Raw genomic sequence first — 20,251 nt, forward strand, 5'->3', positions numbered from 1 at the left:
CTTCCTCCTCGGAGAGGCATTCCGAAACCCCAGGGAATCCTCTCCCGTACCGTTCCGGAGTGAGCAGCGTGGAGGAATAATAAGCACTTCCTTCCTTTCTGTTTTCAGTGACTGAGCTCGAAAGTCACCAGGTCTGTGGCTGTGCTCACACAGCCCCGCACAGCACTGGCCTCCTCACCCTCCCCGAGCCTTCGGTTCTGCAACAGGAGGCTCCGCAGCAAGTTTCGTGCTGAAAAAAGTGTCACCAGGAATGTGGTGTATTGGCTTAGTTATTCAGTTTCATACTTAATGTAAAGCTCAGTATTAAATAATGCACAGAATTTTCTCATACTCGTAGGTTTATTTTTTCCTAGCAGCGCATCTCAGGCTCGATTCCCCCGCCCCCAGCTTTCAGTATTTGTGTAGTCAGGAAGGCAGCTTGATGTTTTGGATCTTGAAAGGCATTTTGGAGTTGTTGGAAGCGTCTCACTCCTTCCTCTGGTTTCGTGTAAACAGCATCGCTGGCTGTTGCAGAAGGGAGAAGAGAACCTTGCAGCTGCAAACAGGAGCGGGGCCTGGGATGCAAAATCCTTTTGGTGGCCAGAGCCGGAGACATTTTGTCAAGTGACCCGAGTGGTGATGATCAGTAACAAACCACTTCAAAGAACTGCAAATGGTTGTCACGAGGATCTGCACCCCTCTGTGTTTGTACTTTCAAGGGAGATATTTTACTAACAAATCTGAGTTTTCAAATGAAAGTAGGAAAACTTTAGTCAAACTGAATAACTTTTTTCAGTCTCTTCTGCAGTTATTTTATTACAAGCCTTACATTTATAACTTTCTTAAGTTTTGTTTAAAAAAATATTTTTAAAAAGTTGCAGTATGCGATCTGAATTCAGAATTATTCTTCCTGAAGGTTGTTAATGCTTAGGAAGGAAAAATTCATGCCTGATGGGAGAAGTTTTTGGGAGAGGTTTGGTTGAGATACTTTCTTTACTCTCCGACTCCAGTTGTAGCGTTAAAAAGAATTCAGCATTGCTCATTAAATAAATTCCGATAAGCTCACTTTAACATCAATGTTTTGCATATTGCTTAATAAAATTGCAGTGGGTGGAATGAAGATTGTTCTGACTCCTGATGACAGGCTGGTTTCTGCTTTTGGCTTGAGGCTGCATGTGAAACAGGCAGGTATGTAACATGGGCCGGTAATCTTGTTTGTTGCTGTTCTTTATTTGTAGAACTGCAAGTCAGCACTTGAAAAGTTAGTGACTTTCCTTTTAAATCAGCCTTTCTTTTGTAATTGCAATGATAAAGTAAATGTAAACACCTCTAATGTGAGTTTTGATTTAAGCTCTTCCAATGTAGAAAGGCAGAAGAGCATCATTCCCCAAAACACACAGCTGTGCAGCTGTCAGATGGACTTTGTCAGTCGCAGCTTTCTCGCTGCATTTACCACATTCTGTCATTGCACATGGTTTTACTGCATTAATGTAATTTCCGGGGTAGCATTAAAATGTATACATGGAACGTGTGAGAAGGACTCGTAAAATTATTTTCAGCTGATTCCTGCTCCTCCAAGTGATCTGCCTCCTTCAAATGAAGGATGAGATAATGCTGAAAAAGACCAGGAACCTCCCTGTTGGCCGTCTTCCATTCCTACAGCCTGCATCTCCCTTGACCATAAATTGTTTTGTATAGTTACATTGGGAAGTAGGTTGTTGCAATGTGGTGCTACCATGAGACATGTGGTTGGTTTGGGATTTGGCAGAAATCCAATTTACATACGTGCAGCGAAGGAAAAAAATATCAACTCCGTAATGTGTGTTTCATCTGTAGCCTGAAAGTCATTGTATGGTTTGGGGGAAGAAGAAGCTTCTCTATTTGAATGAAGTATGTGCTGTTCTAAGGAACTGTTACCTGCAAGATCTGTACGTGCTTGAGAGCTCTTGAGCAGATGAGCCACCAAGCCGCAGAAGGTACTTGTGGAAGTTGGTAGTTGGGGACAGGAGGCAGCGATGGTTGTGCCGGGGGGTCACCATGGGATGGTTTCAGGTACCTTCTGGGAAAGGGAAGCTGCAAAAAAAAAAAGTTTGAAAGCAAGAGGAAAAATGGCTTTTGCTGTGATCACTAAAGAGTAAGAATAGAGAGCAAGAGTAAGAAAATTTGGCAGAATAGCCTGTGCATTATAGGTAGCTGAAGTGATTCTTTCCTATTTAAAAGTATTGATAGTGTGTGGTGTTTTTCCCCAAGTTGCTACGCATCCTATGGAGTAGAGCTGCAGATTACCTGATCATGTGTGAGGTGAGGGTCCGCTGTAGGTCACATGTCATTTGTGGCTGCAGTAATCATTTACTTTGCTTCCACCTTGCATTAAGTTCTGAAGAATTTTGCTCACACTGAAAGTAACGCTAAAGATATCAAAGCAAGACCTTTAAACAAGGATGAAAGAGTAAATATTTGTATATCCTGCTCTCTGAACAGGTTTGGAAAGCAGAATTCATTTTTAGGCAGGTGCTCCTGTTGGTGAGACTGTTCTTTCCTGCATTGTCACAAAATGGTATAAATGACCAGAGGATTTTCATCATACAGAGCTGCTACAGGAGAAGCTTCAGAACCAAATAAAGCACAAGGGAAGGGTTTGCGCTGATGTAACAACAGCTTTTGTGAATGGAAATACTAACATGCAAGCGTAGTAGTGTTTGCGTTGCATTTTTAAATATGGTTGACTAATATGCTGACAGCATCCACGTTAAACACCTAAAAAAAATTCCTTATTAGACTTTGCAAAATCTGAGCTGACTAAGCATAATTAAATTATATTTTCTGTCAGTCTCCAGCATTGCTCCTCAAAGATTCCTTTGTCCCAGAAATTTAATTATTAATGGAAGGCTCAGGATGTGTGCACAGGTATTTGAATCTGCCACTTGAAAATGGATGCTGCTGAGGAATCTGGTTTGATCTGGTTAGTGCCATGGTGAACACTGGTGACATCAAGGCAGTAACCAAGTTCCTAGGACGTCTAGTTACAGATTATTTGAAAATAGAATCTTGCTGTGGCTGCAGAAGAGCAGCAGCTTTCAGGCCAGGAGAACTTACAAATAAGTTACTCCTTGTTTTTTATGGTAGTTGAGCTTTGGCTTAGGAAGGTGAGTTCACAGATGTTTAAGAAAAGTGCACAAGATAATTGAAGCTTTGCTCTACTTTTTTCTCGCCATAGTTCACAGGCACATTGAGAAGGCGTGCTGTGGCTTCTGCAATCCGCCCTTGTTTGCTACTGGCAGGAATCCGTTGACTTTAAATCCAGATCTCCGTGTCTGAAGGACCACAGTGTTTTTCTGTCCCTTATTCCCCTGACCCTCAGTGAAATTCAGTCTGCTGCAGAACCCAATCTATATTATAAGATCTCTGCTCTTTTCAGTTGGATCCCTCTTTAGGAGTTTCCTCTTTTCCTGTCCCTGCAGGGAATCTGGCGCATCCCCGTGGATGAGATCGACCGCCCAGGCAGTTTTGCATCTCATATGAACCGCTCTATCGTCCTACTGCTCAATGTGCTGTCACAGCTGAAGGATTACAACACCTTGCTGAAAGTCTCATCTATGCTACAGAGGACCCCTGATCAGGGAAAGTATGAGATATTTCTTTTAATCCATTACTTCATAAAGCTTTGAATATATTTTGTTCACTGTGTGAATGTTTTATTTAAAGATGTTATTAGTTTAGGAAAGAAGCCTTCAGACGCATTTCCTTGGGAAAGTAGTGGAACGATGATTAAGTTTTGTCAGGATTGCGATACCATAATAGAGTCTAGAATTCTTCAGCATTTTTCTTGGTACTTGGAGCAGCCACACAGCTGCCTTGACAGGCTTGCAGAGGTTTTCTGTCACATGGAGGGATTTGCTGGTGGAATGGAGCATCGTGACCTGCACCCCTTGGTCGGCTATTGCGTAAGAGCGATGACCAGTGAGGGAGGTCATGGCCCAGGCATCCTGCTGTAATCCCCCATGGGCTGAACAATGGTTATGTGCCTCTCGGCAGCTGATGCTATTTAAAAAGCTTATCCTGTTCAGGGGTGATCTAATTTTAATTGCATTAACCTTATTGAAGAAAAAAAGAAGCCATTTAGTGTGAGCTATATATGGATTCATATCAATGGGAAGACCAAAATAAACATCTAAGGAAAACATTGAGGTGATTGAGGTAAAATTCTAGTAGCTTACTGAGTGGGAAATGTTGAAATTAGTCTCTGGCAAATGCTTAAGAAGTTGAACTGAAAGATTAAGGGCAGTAAGTTGGAGGCATTGAAGGTTTCTTCACATGTGTTTCAGCGTGAGCGCATGTGAATTTGCATAGCTTGTATGTCTGGGAATATGTCACCACATGTTCAGCAAAGTTGAAGCCAAAAATACTTTGACTTTTAGCATATCAGAAGTACTGGACCATAGAAGGTTTAAATTCTGTCCTAAGCAAGCTCACAGTTGTACTAAAAATATTATGTTATTTATAAGTCTAGACTGAATTTAACAAACAAGTAATATGACATGTTGGATCAGCCAGTGCCAGCCATGGTGAACTGCAATTGTTGCAGGAATTTGTAAATGCAAATATTCTGGGTGTGTCTGGTATATGCCTGTAACAACCCTATTTTGAAAAATAGAGGGAGGTTTAGCTGAACTTTAGTTATTACTGAACTAATGAGGAGTCAGGTTTCTGTATCTTTTGTCTGAAAAAAACATTAAATTACCCAATTAATGTAATACTGTAGAGAGAAAATATGTTTATGAAAAATGTTGGCTTTTTGACTAAAATAGTACCCTTCAAAATTATTTGCTTGATTTTTTTAGCCAGTTCTGAATTAGAAATTCAGTTTTCTGTTAAACTCAGGTGGGACTGATGGCTGGAAATATTTTTCCTTGAAAGTGGGCTAAAGCATTGCGTCACAATGCACTGAAGTTACAATGTTCTAGTCAATTAAATTAAGCTGTAGAGTGAATAAGTTTTACACATACAATATTGTTTTTTTTAGTACTAAATAGGAAAAAAAGGTATTAGCACATAAGTGTTTTAGCTCTAAAAACCCTAGATTCAAAGGCAACTGGTATGACCAACGAGAAAGGATTTGCTGGTGTCCTTAATCTCACACACACGTTTTATCCAGAATATGAAAATCGCCTGACAGTTCAAGATAGCTTTGTGTGACTAATACTCTTCTTCAAGAAAAGGTTTGATAAAGCTAGTATTTGGGGGGCATAGGAGGCTTGGCTTAAGAGAGCTGTAATTCTGGTTGTCTGGTTTGCTCTAGGTTTGGTGATTGTTTTTTTTTTTTGTGGTGTTGGGGTGTTTTTTGGTGATTTGGGTGTGTTTTTTCCTCATTTTTCCCATTCCATCTGTGTGTAGGTAATGCTACCTTTTGCTTCATGCATTCCATCTTTTGATGATGGTGGGGAGGGGAGAGTTATATGGAAACAGAGCTACCAGTATTATATATCAGTATGTAACTGTATATGTTTTGTTTGCTTTCTTCTAACTTGTTTAAAATTTGTTGTGGCGGTGTTTTTTGTTTGGTGTGTTTTTCTAAATGTCCTGGTTCCTGCTTTTAAAGGCCCATAGGCTTCCAGCAGTTACCTTAATGTGTGTTATCTCACTATGGCACAGGAAGTACTTGCGTGATGCAGATCGCCAGGTTCTGGCCCAACAAGCCTTTGTGCTCACAGTGAAAGTCCTGGAGGACACACTCAACGACCTGACGCAGGTAAGGCTTAGATCTGAGGCTGAAGGGCTGGGTTGTTATCATTTACTTCTAATACCTTTTGTTTATATGCAACTGCATAGAAAACATTCTTCCAGCATTATTTTCCATTTTTGAAATCCAGTGACAAATACTGAGAATGGGTTGCAGTAAGTCTGGTTTTACTGTCCCTTAAATTTCAAATGATGGTTGTTCCGTGGAGTATAAGAACAGCTATATTTTCAGGTGGAGTTTATTGGGAGCTTCCTTTTGAAATGAACTGAGATTCCTCTTGCAGAACAAAACCAGACAGCTAGATATTGCATGCCTCAGCAGTTTTTACTGCTGGTTCCCGACAGCACCACACCTGCCGTTACATTTAATTGTAACTTAGATTTAGTTTTAAAAAGTCGCTTAGACACTAATCAGTTTCCAGGTTAAGATAACAGGAAATTGGAAGGTTAGTTGGTAAGCACTTTCAAGGAGAACTTGTTCTAAGGGTTTTCCAAGTTTACTGAGTATAGGCATAACAAAGTAAATGAAAACATCCTGAAGAACACTGCAACTCTGTGTATGTACTCTGTACTCGCTTATTTAAATACTTCAATTGTAAGACTTGTTGCTTGGATTAGTTGATATTCAGGAATAAAGAAGAATGAACATGGAGTAAATGCATTTTCTTCAGCAGTAACGTTGTCATTATTCATGGTAGCCATAGCTGTGTTCAAATGCTTTCCGATTTCAATAACAGAGAAGAATTACTTCTTTTATTAAGGTCTCAGAAGATCAGAGTTCCAAGTCTTGTAGCCTTTCTTCAGGAAGGATGACAACAGACGTCTCTAATAAAACTAGTGCTGAAGAGGGGAAAGATGTCCTTCCCAAAAAGCCAGTTTTGTCAGATGGAGTAGTACATAGTACTGAAAATGGAGTAAAGGACGTGACCCAGGGACAAATTCCCAATGCTATGGACATATTGGAACAAGAGGACAAGAATGACAAGGAAAGTAAAGAGCTCCCTAGGCCTGGTTCAGTTGAGCCTATGGATCTCGATGGATATTCTGTTGACCCTGAGAAAATCGATTCTTCATGTAGACGCAGTGAGCCAGAGCGTCTGCAGTCTGGCAGGACCTCAAAGGAGCGAGCTCCAGAAAGCCGGACTACAGAACTTTCTTTGGAAGAGCTAAGTATCAGCTCCAGACATCAGCAGCAGGCAGCTAAAGGAATAGTTCACACAGTACCTATGGAAGAGCCTGTCCAGAGATCAAGCAGGAAGAGGAAATTACTGGAGGACGTCGAGTCTGGGAAAACACTTCTGCTCGATGCTTATCGAGTGTGGCAGCAAGGTCAGAAAGTTATGGCCTATGACCTGGGTAAAATTGAGAAGATCATGTCTGAAACGTACATGCTGATTAAACAGGTAAAGTGTTTTATCGTTAATTGTAATTTCTCTATGTGACCTTAAACATGATTATAGAATAACAATAATTTGCAAACCAAGCAGTATAAAATTTGCCCTATACCTGTTCAAAAGTCGGGGAGATAAATATCTCCTGAAGAACCACTCCCTCAACAAGAGGGTGGGGGTGGATGAGGAAGTAGGACCCTCCATGTTTTGCAACTAAATTTCTTAAATCAGTTAAGAGCTGTAACACCAATTATGTGGGATTTGTTCATGCTAAATTTTAGTTTGAATTAAGAGAGAGTTGTATATCTTTGAGTATACGCTCCTGAATAATGTAGGATCCCTGTTCTGCTGTAGAAGTGCTGTTTCTCCGCCTTACTCATATGCTCTATATCCCTGTTTCATCTGAATTGAATTTTCTTTATAGATGAGCTAAGTAATTATGAATTCATTAGTTGTAATTTTGTGTTCAGGTGGATGAAGAGGTAGCACTTGAACAGGCAGTCAAGTTTTGCCAGGTGCATATGGGAGCATCAGCACAGAAACAGGTAAGCTCTGAAGTCCCTGGCTGCTTGTAACATGCTTTTGTTACTGAGTCTGTACAATCAAGTCTGTCACTGAGTGTTTGCAGCAATTAGAAATATCTGCTTTCCTTGTGGTGGTGTCATCTAAGTGGAGTCACATTAGTGCAGGGAGCTCATCCCTTTTGTTAGGGTCAGTGTTACTGTTTCTGTCAGGCTTGAAGGACAGTTTGGTTGCCTAAAAGCTTTTGGGGAAACCCCATACAGTCTTCAAATTGAAATATTTATGGCACGCTACAATTTTCTTAATGTCCACGTCATTCCTGAGCATTTCATGCATGATAATGACTTCTCTCTGACCCCTGAGGGCTAATAATCTCAGCAGCTCTTCCTTTGCTAACGTTGCACTCCGCTCTACAGGTACCAAGTATCTTTATCTCAACTTGCATGATTGAGAATCTGATTTCAATTCTATTACATTACTCAGTTTGTTTTTAGCTTGTGGTTTCTGGTTTATTCAGCAAACAGTTTAGGCCTTTAAGGGGTGGTTATCTATCAGTCGTTAATGTGAAATCTTTAAGAGGTAACCTTACAATTTGCTTTTTGGATGTATTCACCTCTTCAAAAGCTACTCAACAAACTGGCCTGCATCAGCCAAGTTCCTTGCTGGGCTTTCCTGAAGGTTCTGGGTATGTGGCTGCTGTGCCAGCTCTTCCAGCACAGTCAACAGTTACTCAGGCGTGTGGCAAAACATCAGAATAGTGAAAAACCTGCACACAAACTGATCTGGAAAGTAGATAAAATAGGTGAGGTAGTGCGTAACTGCACTGGAAGTGATGAGATTTCCTGTTAAATTACTTGAAATACAACATACCTCTTAATGTGATGCACTTTGAAGCTTGTAACGTTCCCTTTTAGGAAGTGGTCCCAGCTACTGAGATTATCACATTCCACAGTCTCATTTTCCTCCGTTTCTGGCAGGATCCTGTACGCCATGCAAAGCTGCCCTACTGCTAGTATAACACACTGAATTAGTGTGGAGACACAGGAATAGCTGCTCTTGTAGACATCTGTCTGCTTTCAACAGACCGAATCCTGTTTTATTTTAAATTGGCAAGTATTTGCCTTCTGTAAACAAATGATGTCATGTATAGAGCTGCTGCAGCCCAGGGAAGTGCTTTGTTACTGGATAGTTTGAGTAGGTTTGCAGGGCCTGGGGTTCTTCAGTCACTTATCCCACGAAATTGACAGTCAAAAAAAAAAGAAGTGGACACAAGCCTCACCTTGATGTATGTCTTTCTCTGCTGGCTGTTGTATTTTACAGTTCCAGGCAATATATGGTTTCTTTATTGAAGTTCTCACTTGCAACTAAAATTAGGAGTTATTTGAATGATGGCTTTTCAACTTTCTTCCAGACCAGCTGGAGTTTTTAACCTAAATATTTAACAACTCCATTGAAATCTTTTTACATGCCTCTTCAGGCATAAGCAGGAAACAATACGGCAATCAGTAAACTAAATTTGACAGAGTGGGTTGTTACACTTTTGCGATGAGATCTAATCTCTTTAATAGCTTGGCAGTACTGTGACCCTTTCAATTGATTTCAGAAATCCTCTGTAATCCTCATGACTGATGCAATGTTAATGTGTATTGAGCCAATGAGACTCTATCGTCTTCCTCTACAAAGTCAGCTAAATACATGGGAAAGTGGCTTAGAAAGGTCGGCTCCTGGCTTTGAAGGAGGCAGAAAAGGATGGTGGTACAAAACCTCACTGCAATAAGCTCCTGTGCTCCTGGAGAGCTGCTGAAATTGAATTATTCTTTATTGAAATATGCAACTCACTGAAGAAATTAATGTTGATATGCTGTCATGAGATCTTGCATAGGGTGGCAATAAACCCTGCTGGTGCCAGAGATAGAAGATTGTGTTTCAGAAAGGGATCCTTTATACATGTGGCTGCTGTTCATAGTTCATAAAGCTTTAATGTCTTCACAAGATGCCCAGCAGTGTGCTGGCGCTTCGACCGTAATATCTTTAACAGAAATGGGTACCTGTTTGTACTCTGGCCAGAACCGGATAAAATGTTATAGCATTGGAGCCCTGGTGTGGCGAGGAACTTTGCTGGTTAAACAAAATCAGTTGAACATCTTCTTATCAATTAAACATCTTCTCAAACGTAATTGGATCCTACTCTTACTTTCAGGAGTAACTGATGTTTTCCTATAGCAAACAAAATTTTGCTTTACCAGATCCTGCTAATGGGGCCTTTGAGTTTTTACTGTTTAATGCAGCAGCAGCTGAAGACCTGAGACAGTCATTCAAAGAGGCCATGAAAGAGACACTTGTGAGTTTGAAAAAGCTGCTAGTAAAGACAACATAAATTAATCTATGTATATTACCATATTCTGGGCGGAGATTTTAACTTTCTGAATAATTTGTGCTGTGTTTGTATTAAGGGCTGGGTTCAGTGTTACTGTAATAAGTATTCACTGTTAAACTGTAATGGTGAAGTAAAATCTGAGCTTGTAACATCTAATGTGAAAGTGAAGTGGGGGAGAAGACTAAAATGTGCAGTGATTTATTTTTAACAAAAAGGAAAACCTTTTACGGTGTGTGGGAACAGACTAACATAAACATATGAGATTCCAGTAATTGATATAAAAATGTATTCCATGTTAGTTGCTGGGAGATTTCAGTATTTCAAGATGATGATAATAACTTTTAAAAGTGATGTATTCGTCAACTTCAGCACACTTTGGTTCAAACTCTAAAGAGTGGTGATGCAACATCCTTAAACACTGATATTAATGCTGTTGTTTATCTTTATTATCATATTGTCAGAGTTAAGAGCACAAAAGCAACAGTGATCAGTTTTCAGTGTTCCAGATGATTGCCGAGCAAACATTATGAAAATAAATACCATTTTATCTTTTAGAACAGTATAATCATCAGCCCTTCAGAGAATTCTGTTTTGCTGCTGGTTGCATATTTAGCTGCTCTTGTACAAGTTGCTGAGTTGACCGTATGACTAAACTAATGCATGCTGAGGATTTAACAAAGTATTGTCTCAAGTATTCCCATTTTCTGGTATTGCCTATTGACCCTGTAGCCTGTTGCACTATTTTTTAAAATGAGAGACTAAAATTCCAGAGACTGCTTAAGTTCAGACTATGGCAGCTTCCAAAGAAATGTGTGTGACCACTGGTAATGACCCATCAGGAGTGGGATCGTGACTCTAGAGAGATTTAATTGCTTGCGCCAGTATCTAAAGTCATGAAGTGAGTTGTCCTGCAGCTGGGTTGTGTAGGAGAGTGGTAGCCTGTCTCATCTGGTGGGCATTTTGTAACAGAGGGAAGAAAGTAAGTAGTTCTGCTTCAACTTACAAGTTGTGATAGTGTTGGAGTTCTCTGATTTATTTTTTTCTTTAAAGTAACATCCTCTAGAAAACGTGGCAGTGAGTCATAGCAGGACAGAGCAGAGTTAAACCAGCACTTTTGAGTGAGAACTGCTACTACAGGTAGTAAACCTCCTTCCTTGGTGGCTGCTCCTTCCTGGGCTGTGGTGCATGTTCGTGTGTGCTGGCACAGGTGTTGGTGTGGCTGTGCAGCTGGAAGTCGTTCCTCCTCTTTTTGTCCTTTTAAATTCTTAGTTGTGAGCAGGATTTTTTATGTACACTTATCGAATGGGCTGAAATTGCTATCCAGTAGTGTTCACTGTGTCTCATTAGTAGTTAAGTTACACTAGAGATTAATTCACTTTGGTCAAGCAGCATTTTGAAGGATGCTTGTTCTTTTTTTTTCCTCAGTCTGAGAATGTTGTCCAAAAGATTTGCAGAGATCTTGAAAGCAGTCAGCTATTGCTCTGTGTTCTAAGATATATTTTTAGTCTTGCCAACTATGATTTTCATATGAAATTAATGGTCCCTGGAAATGGAATACCAAGGAGGCCTTGTTGAGGGAGAATGAAAGATTAAGAGACAGAGTAGTTGGACCTTGACATAGCATTATGCTTAAGTCTGCGATCCTAAGGACTGGGGAGGGGATGTGCTGGCAGAAGGCAGTTGTGAGGCTTCTAGATAATTAGAGAATTTCTAATAAGCCTTTCCACTGACTGCCTAAAATTGGTCATATTAAATTCTTCATTTTATATATAATGATAATGTCTGGGATACTGTTAAGGACATGCCAGCATGGGAAAGTTATTGCAGCACAAGCTAAGATGAAGCTTTGTAGTGCACAGGATATCTATTAATGCATGTGGAGACACTGCAGTCTAAGAACACATCTGTCTTCTCTTTTTCTTGCAGTTTGAAAAGGTATTTTTATTACTATGGGCTTAGTATTGAGTACCTTAGTACTGAAATAACAGCTTTCAGCAGTGTTGAAACTGTCACGACAGGTAGAACTGCGTGGTTGTGTGTTAGTGTATACTGTGTATTGCCAACCCTGAGAACTGGATTCATATATAACAGATAGCTTGAAACATTTCAGACATCAAAATTTCACACAGGGCTTGATTTAATATCTCTAAAAATACTACAGTGTTTAAAGGCAGATTTCCAAAATGTCTCTGAGACTCTTGTCCAGTGTTGTGACCCTTGAGAGTACAGGACTGTATGTAGAAAGCCCTAGGAACGGGTAGTGTTGGTAGCAGCTGAAATGTCTATTGGCTCCTCACAGTATAGTATATCATCTAAATGTCATGAGAAGGGACTATTTCAACATTGCTGAGTTATTTAAGATTCACTGCTGCCTTAGCCAAAAAAAAGAATCTGTACTCTGGGACCAACTCCATCCCTGAAGAGTGAGAGAGAGAAAAGACAATTTCAGCCGCCCTTTCTTGCTCCGGCTGCCAGACCTTGAGCTCTCTCTGTGCCGTTGGGACTGATCAAATCCTGCCTTTCACCACCAGCTTTGCTCACCTCCTCCAAAGCAGCACATCCGTGACCACCTTCGGCTGGCGATGCCAAACTCCAGGTGCTCTCCTTTCCCTTTCTAAACCTGCCGTCGAAACTCTTCAGCAGCTTTTGGTGTCAGATCTAATTAAACATGATGCTTCGTGAAGAAGCTTCCACCAGAATCAAAACAAGTAAAATCTATTACGAACACAAAGGCACAATCAGGTTATGCAAATCAGCCGTTCAGGTGGGCTGCCCGCGTCAGCCCTGATTTTATAAAGTTTTGCTGCTTTGGTAATAGAAAAGCAGGTTTTGTTGAGGAAAAGCAGTGTTCTGTGCTGCTGTTCCTGCCCTTCTCTAGTTCCAGAACAGGTAACTGAGGTCTTGTTTTCTCCATCCACCAGTGTTTAACTCTTCCCAGTGCTGGCGACAAGTGGTCTTAAACAGCAGCCTCGTGCTGAAGAACTTTAGGGGCTCATAAGGGGTGGGTTTGCTGTGCGGGGTCTGCAGCTGGAACCACACAACAGCAGTGCTCACATTGACTCTGGAGCATCATTCTAGTGATGTTATAATCTCTGTCTGGACTTTACAGTGAATGTGATGTTTTATTTGGAGCAGGGAAAAATGTCTTTTGTGAGGGAAGCTAGAGGGCTCTTCAGTGGATTCTTTTTCCCCTTCTGCTGTGGAATGCAGTCAGCACTGTGGTGACAGTCTTTTAGACTTCTTTCTTCAAGGAGAAAACTTGAGACTGACTTGTTTGAACTGCTTTGAATGTCTAGAGCATTTTCTTCTTGAATTCTCACTTTAAAAAACAAACAGCAACAAAATAAACACCAAACTGTTCTCTTCAAAAAAACACCCAGCTAAAACCCTTCTGCAAGAAAGCATAAGTAAAATATTAAATGATTAGAATAAAATCCTCTAGTTCTACCTCATGTGTTTCCCCCCTTTTTGTTCCACCCACATGCTACTAATTTTCATCTTTTCCTGCATATCAAGATGTCAGAGGCTGCTTACAGGGGAAATTATTTTTCCTGAGTTGTCTGTATGCTTTATTAATGCAGCAAAGATGCCAAGGAGGGAGGAGGTGGGGATGGAGGGGACAAAAGGATGCACTCTCTTCTGGTCTCACTCCTACCAAAGGGTGACCGTTTTGTTCCCAGTTGCATTTGCCAGTTGCCATGGCATCCCCCTCTCGCTCTATCCTGGAGGTGTATTCTTGATATAATTAACAACTCTCCTCCTTCTGTCTCCTGCAGAAAGCAATCATTAAGGGAACATGAAGGAAAGAAAAAGTCAGTCTTTATCTTTTACTTTGTCCATCAATGTTTTTCATCCTACCTCCTCCTCTCTCTTGGCCCAACAATGATGTTTTTGTACATGGAAGCATTGCTGGTTTACATCTGCCTGTGTACAGCAGGACATTAGGCCCCTCTATGCATTTTGTAAATGGAGGATTTTGTTAGGATGGAGTGCAGTTCAATCGTAGATATATAAACCTTCATTATTTTCTGTATGTAAAATTGTAATCCTGATAAATACAAGGTCCTTTAGAATCTGGATCATGGAAATTGCTGCTAGTTCTAATGTACCTTGAAGAAGGCTTTCAAAGGAGATTTTTTTTCAAGTGTTGCTGCAGAGAGATGGAGAGGTAAAAATATGAATAAGCATAGTTTAATTAAAACCAATAGTGGACAGAAGTTGGAGTGGTAACATTGTGGAATGTGGCCAGCGTGTCGTTCAGCCGGTTCGTGTGGCAGGTTCCTGCTCTGTGCCGACGCGCTGATGTCCTTTTAAAAAGGCGCTTCTCTTGTTGTGGGTGGGTTCAGAGCACCGGGGTGCTAAACTCAAACACAGCAATGATTTAAAAAATCAACAAGAAAATGTTATGTAATGGTTGCAGCACCAGCATCTTCCACTCGGAAACTTCTGCTGGGAAGACCATCGCTTGCCCTTTCAGTGGAACGTTTGTTACTTTTTCCCACTGCCTCAGAGCAGTGACCCATTCCAACAGCATCAGGAAGGTTCCTGTAGGATTTCTTTCTTTTTCAGATGTGTTTTGAAAACAACAATAAATAAGGTAGAAATAGACTTGGTCAAGATGTCTGGCTTATGACTTTGCAGATAGTAAATCGCAGAGGTAAAATTCTCTCATTTTGTCTTAATGTTCAGTTTCTTTTTGCTGCTGCTGTTTCACTACTTGAAGTGCCTTACTGGGAAATTATAGGGAGCTATATTTTCCACTAACATCTGTGAAAAAATCCTGCACTTTTGCCACCACTTTCCCTGGTGGAAGGCTGTCCCAGTGCTGACTTTCCTGCATTTTTCCTGCATTTTCTTTATTTTTTTGCACATCAGCTTTCAACATAGGAAGGGTTTGTTCATAGCCTCTTTGAAGCTGAATGATCTCTTTGAGGAGAATGCTGAAAATATTCAGGGTTTTAGCAGATAAGGAGACTGCTTTGGACCCCTGTATCAGTCAGAAGTAGTCACATTTCACACAAACATGCGTGCTAATTATTCCTTTACATTTTGGCTTTATACAGAGTTCATAACGAACATATTTAATAAGTATTTTAAAGAAGAGCACATAAGGTAGTGGCTATTTATGGAACTAATGGATTATTTTTCTCACAGTCTGCGACATGTTGTTTGGGTATTAATAAGCCTTAAATGTTTCTTCCATCCACTTTGACAGCGTGGTAGTCAAGATGAAATTAGTCCTGCGTGTTCTTCAGCGCTTCATTTTGTTTTTAAAAGCCCAGAAGGAAATCCAGTCTTGACTAGATGAACATGCAGTTACAAAGACAGACATGAAGAAGGCAGATAAATGAGTCTTCATCTTATTTCAGTTACATGCACTTGTTCTATGAGTAGCATCTCACTAGTGTAAGAAAAGATTCATTTCCTCGTGGTGACTAAAGCTGCTTTGTAATATGTAGTGGTGCTAATAGGGATGCTCAGCACGCTGGGGTGGGTTGGAGGAGGGGAAGGACAGTTTCTGTAGTTTTGACTTTGCGCCACAACAAAGTGAAAACTAAAAAGAATCTCCTAATGAGAAACCACATAAAACACTGGCAAAGGATTGTCACTGCTTCTCAGTTTCCTACTACGCGTTTGTGGATAACAGTCTTTATTGTGCCTCAGTGCTGGTGTAGCAGTAGAAATAGATGAACACAAAGTGCTTCTGGCAAATTCAAGACTTCCTGTAATGTGTTTTTTTTCTGAGTTTATTTCTCAAATGCAGTGTTACGAAGTCGTGGTTTCCTGGAGGCAGTTGCTTGCAGGATGGTGAAATGTGGCGCTGTAAGTCTTGAGTGTTACCTTGCCCTGGGTTTTGTGAATAGCATCACTTAGTAGTCAGAGGTGCTGCCATTCCTACACTAAAAATTGAATGTTTTGGAGAAAAGGACGCGTGCCTCACTGTAGTGCTCCTCTTAGCTTTCTATTTATGGCTTTTGGGCTTTCTTCCGTTTCTGAGTCCAGTAAAACATATGCAACAGGTTTAAATTCCTTTTCTTAGGGCTAACGGAGGGTGAGGGTCTGGAATCGCTCTCTTCAGCAGAGAGGAAGGAGCCAGATGAGAGACACCATTTAAAGTTGCAGCAAGAGAAATTTGGATGAAGCGATAGGAAAAAAATATTCACTGTGGAGGTGATAAAGCACTAGAACAGCGGCCCAGAGAGGCTGTGGAATCTCCATCCTTGGCAACACTTGGAACTGGGCTGGACGCAGCCCTCAGTAAGCTGACCTAACTTTGAAGTCAGCTCTGCTTTGAGCAGAAACTTGGACCAGAGGCCTCCCGAGGTCCCTTCCAGCAGGAATTACTGGGTGGTGTTGTGCTCCTTCTCTCACTTACCATTTTTCTTCTGAGTACCATCCAAATATTGCTGAGTTACTTTCCAAATGTCCTCTTTCTGTTTATGGCTATAGCTGTGCATTTTTATAGCAGTACAGTTTGATGTGCAGATGTATTTTTAACAAACATGTACCTAACTAGTAGTACCTTCATGTATTTCTGCAGAAAAAAATTTGGATACAATACAAGCAGAGAAATTTCTAGTTCTCCATATAGTGTATTATATTAGTTAATGAAGTGCATGGGTGTGAAGGGTTTTCCGTCTAAATCACAGCTGAAAACGTTTCCTCTAGTGATCTCACTGTTGGCTTAAGGCTTTTTTCTACAGTTTAATTTCCTTCAGGATTGTGTGATCCTGTTTGTGCATCTTGAGACCTTTAGTTTTGCAACTGATGCCTTAACCATCAGAAACCTGCTGCTTTCAGAAACAGAATAGACCTTTTCTGATCCACTATGGTAATTGTGAATATAGCTGCCATACTTTATTTGTTGTGTGCACGTATAATCTGGCAGGTTTTAATTGTTTGCTTTTTAGAGATTGATTAATCAAGTTCAGGAACTTTAAAAATACATTCCACCAATTATTTTTTAAAAGTGTACTTGTATGCTTTCCACCTATGAATTTTAAATATGTAATTTCTCCATCTGAAACTTACTCTGTCCTCTGAGTGAAATTCTGCTGACTTCTCTGGCGTTGTAATAAATCTCTGGTTATCTGGGCCATTTGGGTCCAATTTGATTTTTACATTTGACAGCAGAACTCTTATTTCTATTTCAAACTCTCATACTCTGTCACCATGGCTAAAATGAGTTTTTCTTCATGGTAGAGGTTTGAGAGGTCGAGGTATGAGACAGTTAAACAGTTGAGGATTCCATTCATCCGCATCTTATATGGTCCCATAAGTCTCCATTAAGACTGTAAAGAGCATGAAATAAATGCATCCTGTGGCCTCACAGGCAAGAATACTTTATGTGATTGCTGATAAAAGTTATAGACAATAAACTTGTTTTATAGGTACTTTTGTTCCCTCGTTTGGTGAATTTATGTCACCCTTCTAGTCTGTCTGCGTAATTAATGACAGTGTTAAATTCTCAGCTCTGGCTTTGGAGAATAGTGTTGTTCTCAGTGCCACTGTTACTTCTGCAAAGGTGACGGGTCTTCCAGGGCATTGTTCTGAGTTGGACTCTGATGTTGCTCAGTTCTGCAGTTATTGGAAACTTACAATTTGGAGTTAGGCTGATCACTTACTTTGCAAGCAACTGCATTTTTCTGCCTTCTCCCATCTCATATCATTCACTTAGAAAAATTTCTTTCAATATTTTGCAAACTCTCTTAAAGCACAAGAGATGTTTGTTCTGGTCAAGGGTTTGTCAATGTAATTTTGAATGAGAAAAACGTGTCTTTTCACGAGAGTTTGTAATTCATTATTAATACTGGAGTTCAGGAAAATGTAGGGGTTTGTAATAAATAAAGCCTTGTAAATGTGAATATGAATAAATGTTCAAGCACTAATTTGATAAACAGATGGTAAAGAACAAAAAAATAATCTGTGAAGGGGAAAGATTTCTTTATAATAGCAATTGGCTTTTATGTTTACTTTAGAGGAATGATTTCTGTCTGCAAAACTTTGTGTGGCCTGCAGTGGTCACTGAAGCAGGTAGCATACGCAGAATTACTGGTGTTTATTTTCTCACTGTCTCTGCCTGCCCTTTCTTGTGTCACGTAGTTCACAGGAGAAGCACCCACAACCCCAAAGCACACCAAGGACAACAGAGAGACCTTCTTCCCAGTAGCACCAGCCACGCTGCATCCTACCCCCGTGAATCCAGACATCGTGACCCCTGAAAATCTCCTGAGACTGAACGATCTGCATTCCAAATCCAAACCAGCCTCTTCTTCTTCATCCTCCTCCTCCTCCGCATCTTCAGCACCTCCATCCCAGGAGTCACACAGGGACGCTGAGCATCTCCGGACTCAAAATGCAGAGACTGCTCCCAGCACGAGTGACCTCGCACGGGGTGAGTCTCAGGGACACTGGATGTTTTGGCCCTGTCTGATCAGTTTGCCAAGGCCACACGGTGAGTCAGTGCCCAAGTGCTGATTCTGGCCCATTTTCTGATCACTAGACCACACTCAAAAGGCTACACAAACAGGAGTTTTGTCTTGGTCCTGCATTGGGCACATCTAAATAATTAATATCTATTTTAATTGTTATGATAGAGTGACCTCTGTACATGTAACTTGCATGTGAAATTCTGGAATAGCAGCTTAAAAATAGTCATATGTTTTAAATAGAGAATTTACGTCTACTAGTAGCATAAAACCATTTGGTTTTTTTTCTTCAAAGAGGCAAGGATCTAGTTCTTTACAATACCTTAAATCTTTAAAAAAGTTAGAAGTTATTGCAGTTGAAATAAACTGGTGGACAGCCTACATCTGACTTACAGGTGCCTGATTAACATGATTAGATGCATAGCTATCTCTGCCATGTATACGTGTGTGGAGATACATAACACACTGAAAATTCCAAGCTTCTACATGGTTCATAAAGTTAGTGCATCATCACTCTTACTTTTCACATTTGAGGAAAGAAGCATCTGGTGGGACTGGAATGATAGGAATATATTATTTATAGCCCTAGTATGGTTATGTGCAAGGTTAGAGTGCAGAAAAGGATTGAAAAAAACAGAACAAATGTTACTTATTCTGTAGCAGGATCGTGTGATTTGTTTAGGACTGCGTTATGTACTCAGTTATGTACAGTTTGTCTAGACGAGGAAAGAATTAAATGAGAATGCTGTCTTTACTGCTGTCATGGCAGGCTGGCTTGTTAGCAGTACACAAAATCACTGCAAGGCAGTACTATTCAACTTTAGGGAATAAAGTAAGGTGAAACCCAGTTTCAGACTTCTCTTGGGTGCACAAAAGAGGTGGTTGAGCTGCTTTGTGGGACACTGCATGTGTTAAGGTGGCAGAGCACCTTCCATAGCCTGGACTTTCTTGCAGCCTCATCAGCAGCGCTGTGTGGAAAAGCATCTGCTGCTGCTTGTGATCCCACCATCTGTTCATGAGCTCGGGCCCTAACGCTGCTCAGAGTGCCGTAGGCAAATTTGTAGGAGCACAGATAAAGCTATGAATGAATGATAAACATACAGGTATTGGGAAAAATGGCAAATGGGGATGCAGTGGAAATAGCGCACAGATTTTTTTATTTAACAGTGCATAATATTAATTACTGATGAAGAGATTCTGATCTAGTCTAGATATTTTGTTAATGTCTGAAATTTTGATCTGTATACTTCTGGTATTTCAGTTCTTTCCATATGTAATCAGCCTTGGCATCTGAATGCACATAATCTTCCGAATTTGTCAGCAACAAAGAGAAAATTAGGGAGAAATCAGTTTTCCCAATTTGCTCATTTCTGAGTACAGGACAAAATTGAAATTTAACATCCAGTACTAGCAGTTGCATTATAATCGTCTGTTTTTCCTTTTTCTCGAATCCAGGGAGAGATTGTCTTGGGACAGGAAGAAAGGAAAAGGGAACGATAAGGAAGGAATGGATTAGTCAGTGTAAACCACGTTTGTTATTGTCCTTATGAAGCTAAAGAATGGAGTTGCATGGTGTCATAAGATATCTTGGCAGCCTTGCTCACCAGGGAGTAATTCAGGTTGTGCCTGGACAACAGGGGAGAGAAAAAATGAATCCTCTGAAGTTGCTGTTGTACCCTTACTAAGGAGACTGGTAGGAATGACAGTGCAGATAAGAGCTCAGGCATTCTTTAGGTTTTCAAACAAAACTTACGAGCATCCTCTCTGCGATTTCCCAGGCCACATTGCTGTGATTGGAGTGTTTATTTTAATCT

At 40.5% G+C, this 20,251-nt stretch overlaps 1 protein-coding gene across 1 annotated transcript in view; it reads left to right on the forward strand.

The window, feature by feature from the left end:
* CABIN1 (calcineurin binding protein 1) overlaps positions 1-20,251 on the forward strand; it is a 101,939-nt gene that overhangs the window by 69,284 nt on the left and 12,404 nt on the right. The window contains exons 31-35 of the mRNA XM_080355504.1: positions 3,441-3,604; positions 5,632-5,728; positions 6,480-7,121; positions 7,580-7,654; positions 18,112-18,403. Of these exons, the coding sequence (XP_080211630.1) occupies positions 3,441-3,604; positions 5,632-5,728; positions 6,480-7,121; positions 7,580-7,654; positions 18,112-18,403 (1,270 nt within the window). The remainder of the gene's footprint in view (positions 1-3,440; positions 3,605-5,631; positions 5,729-6,479; positions 7,122-7,579; positions 7,655-18,111; positions 18,404-20,251) is intronic.

This window comes from Nesoenas mayeri (assembly GCF_963082525.1).
Source record: "Nesoenas mayeri genome assembly, chromosome: 17".
In the NCBI taxonomy this organism is placed as follows: domain Eukaryota; kingdom Metazoa; phylum Chordata; class Aves; order Columbiformes; family Columbidae; genus Nesoenas; species Nesoenas mayeri.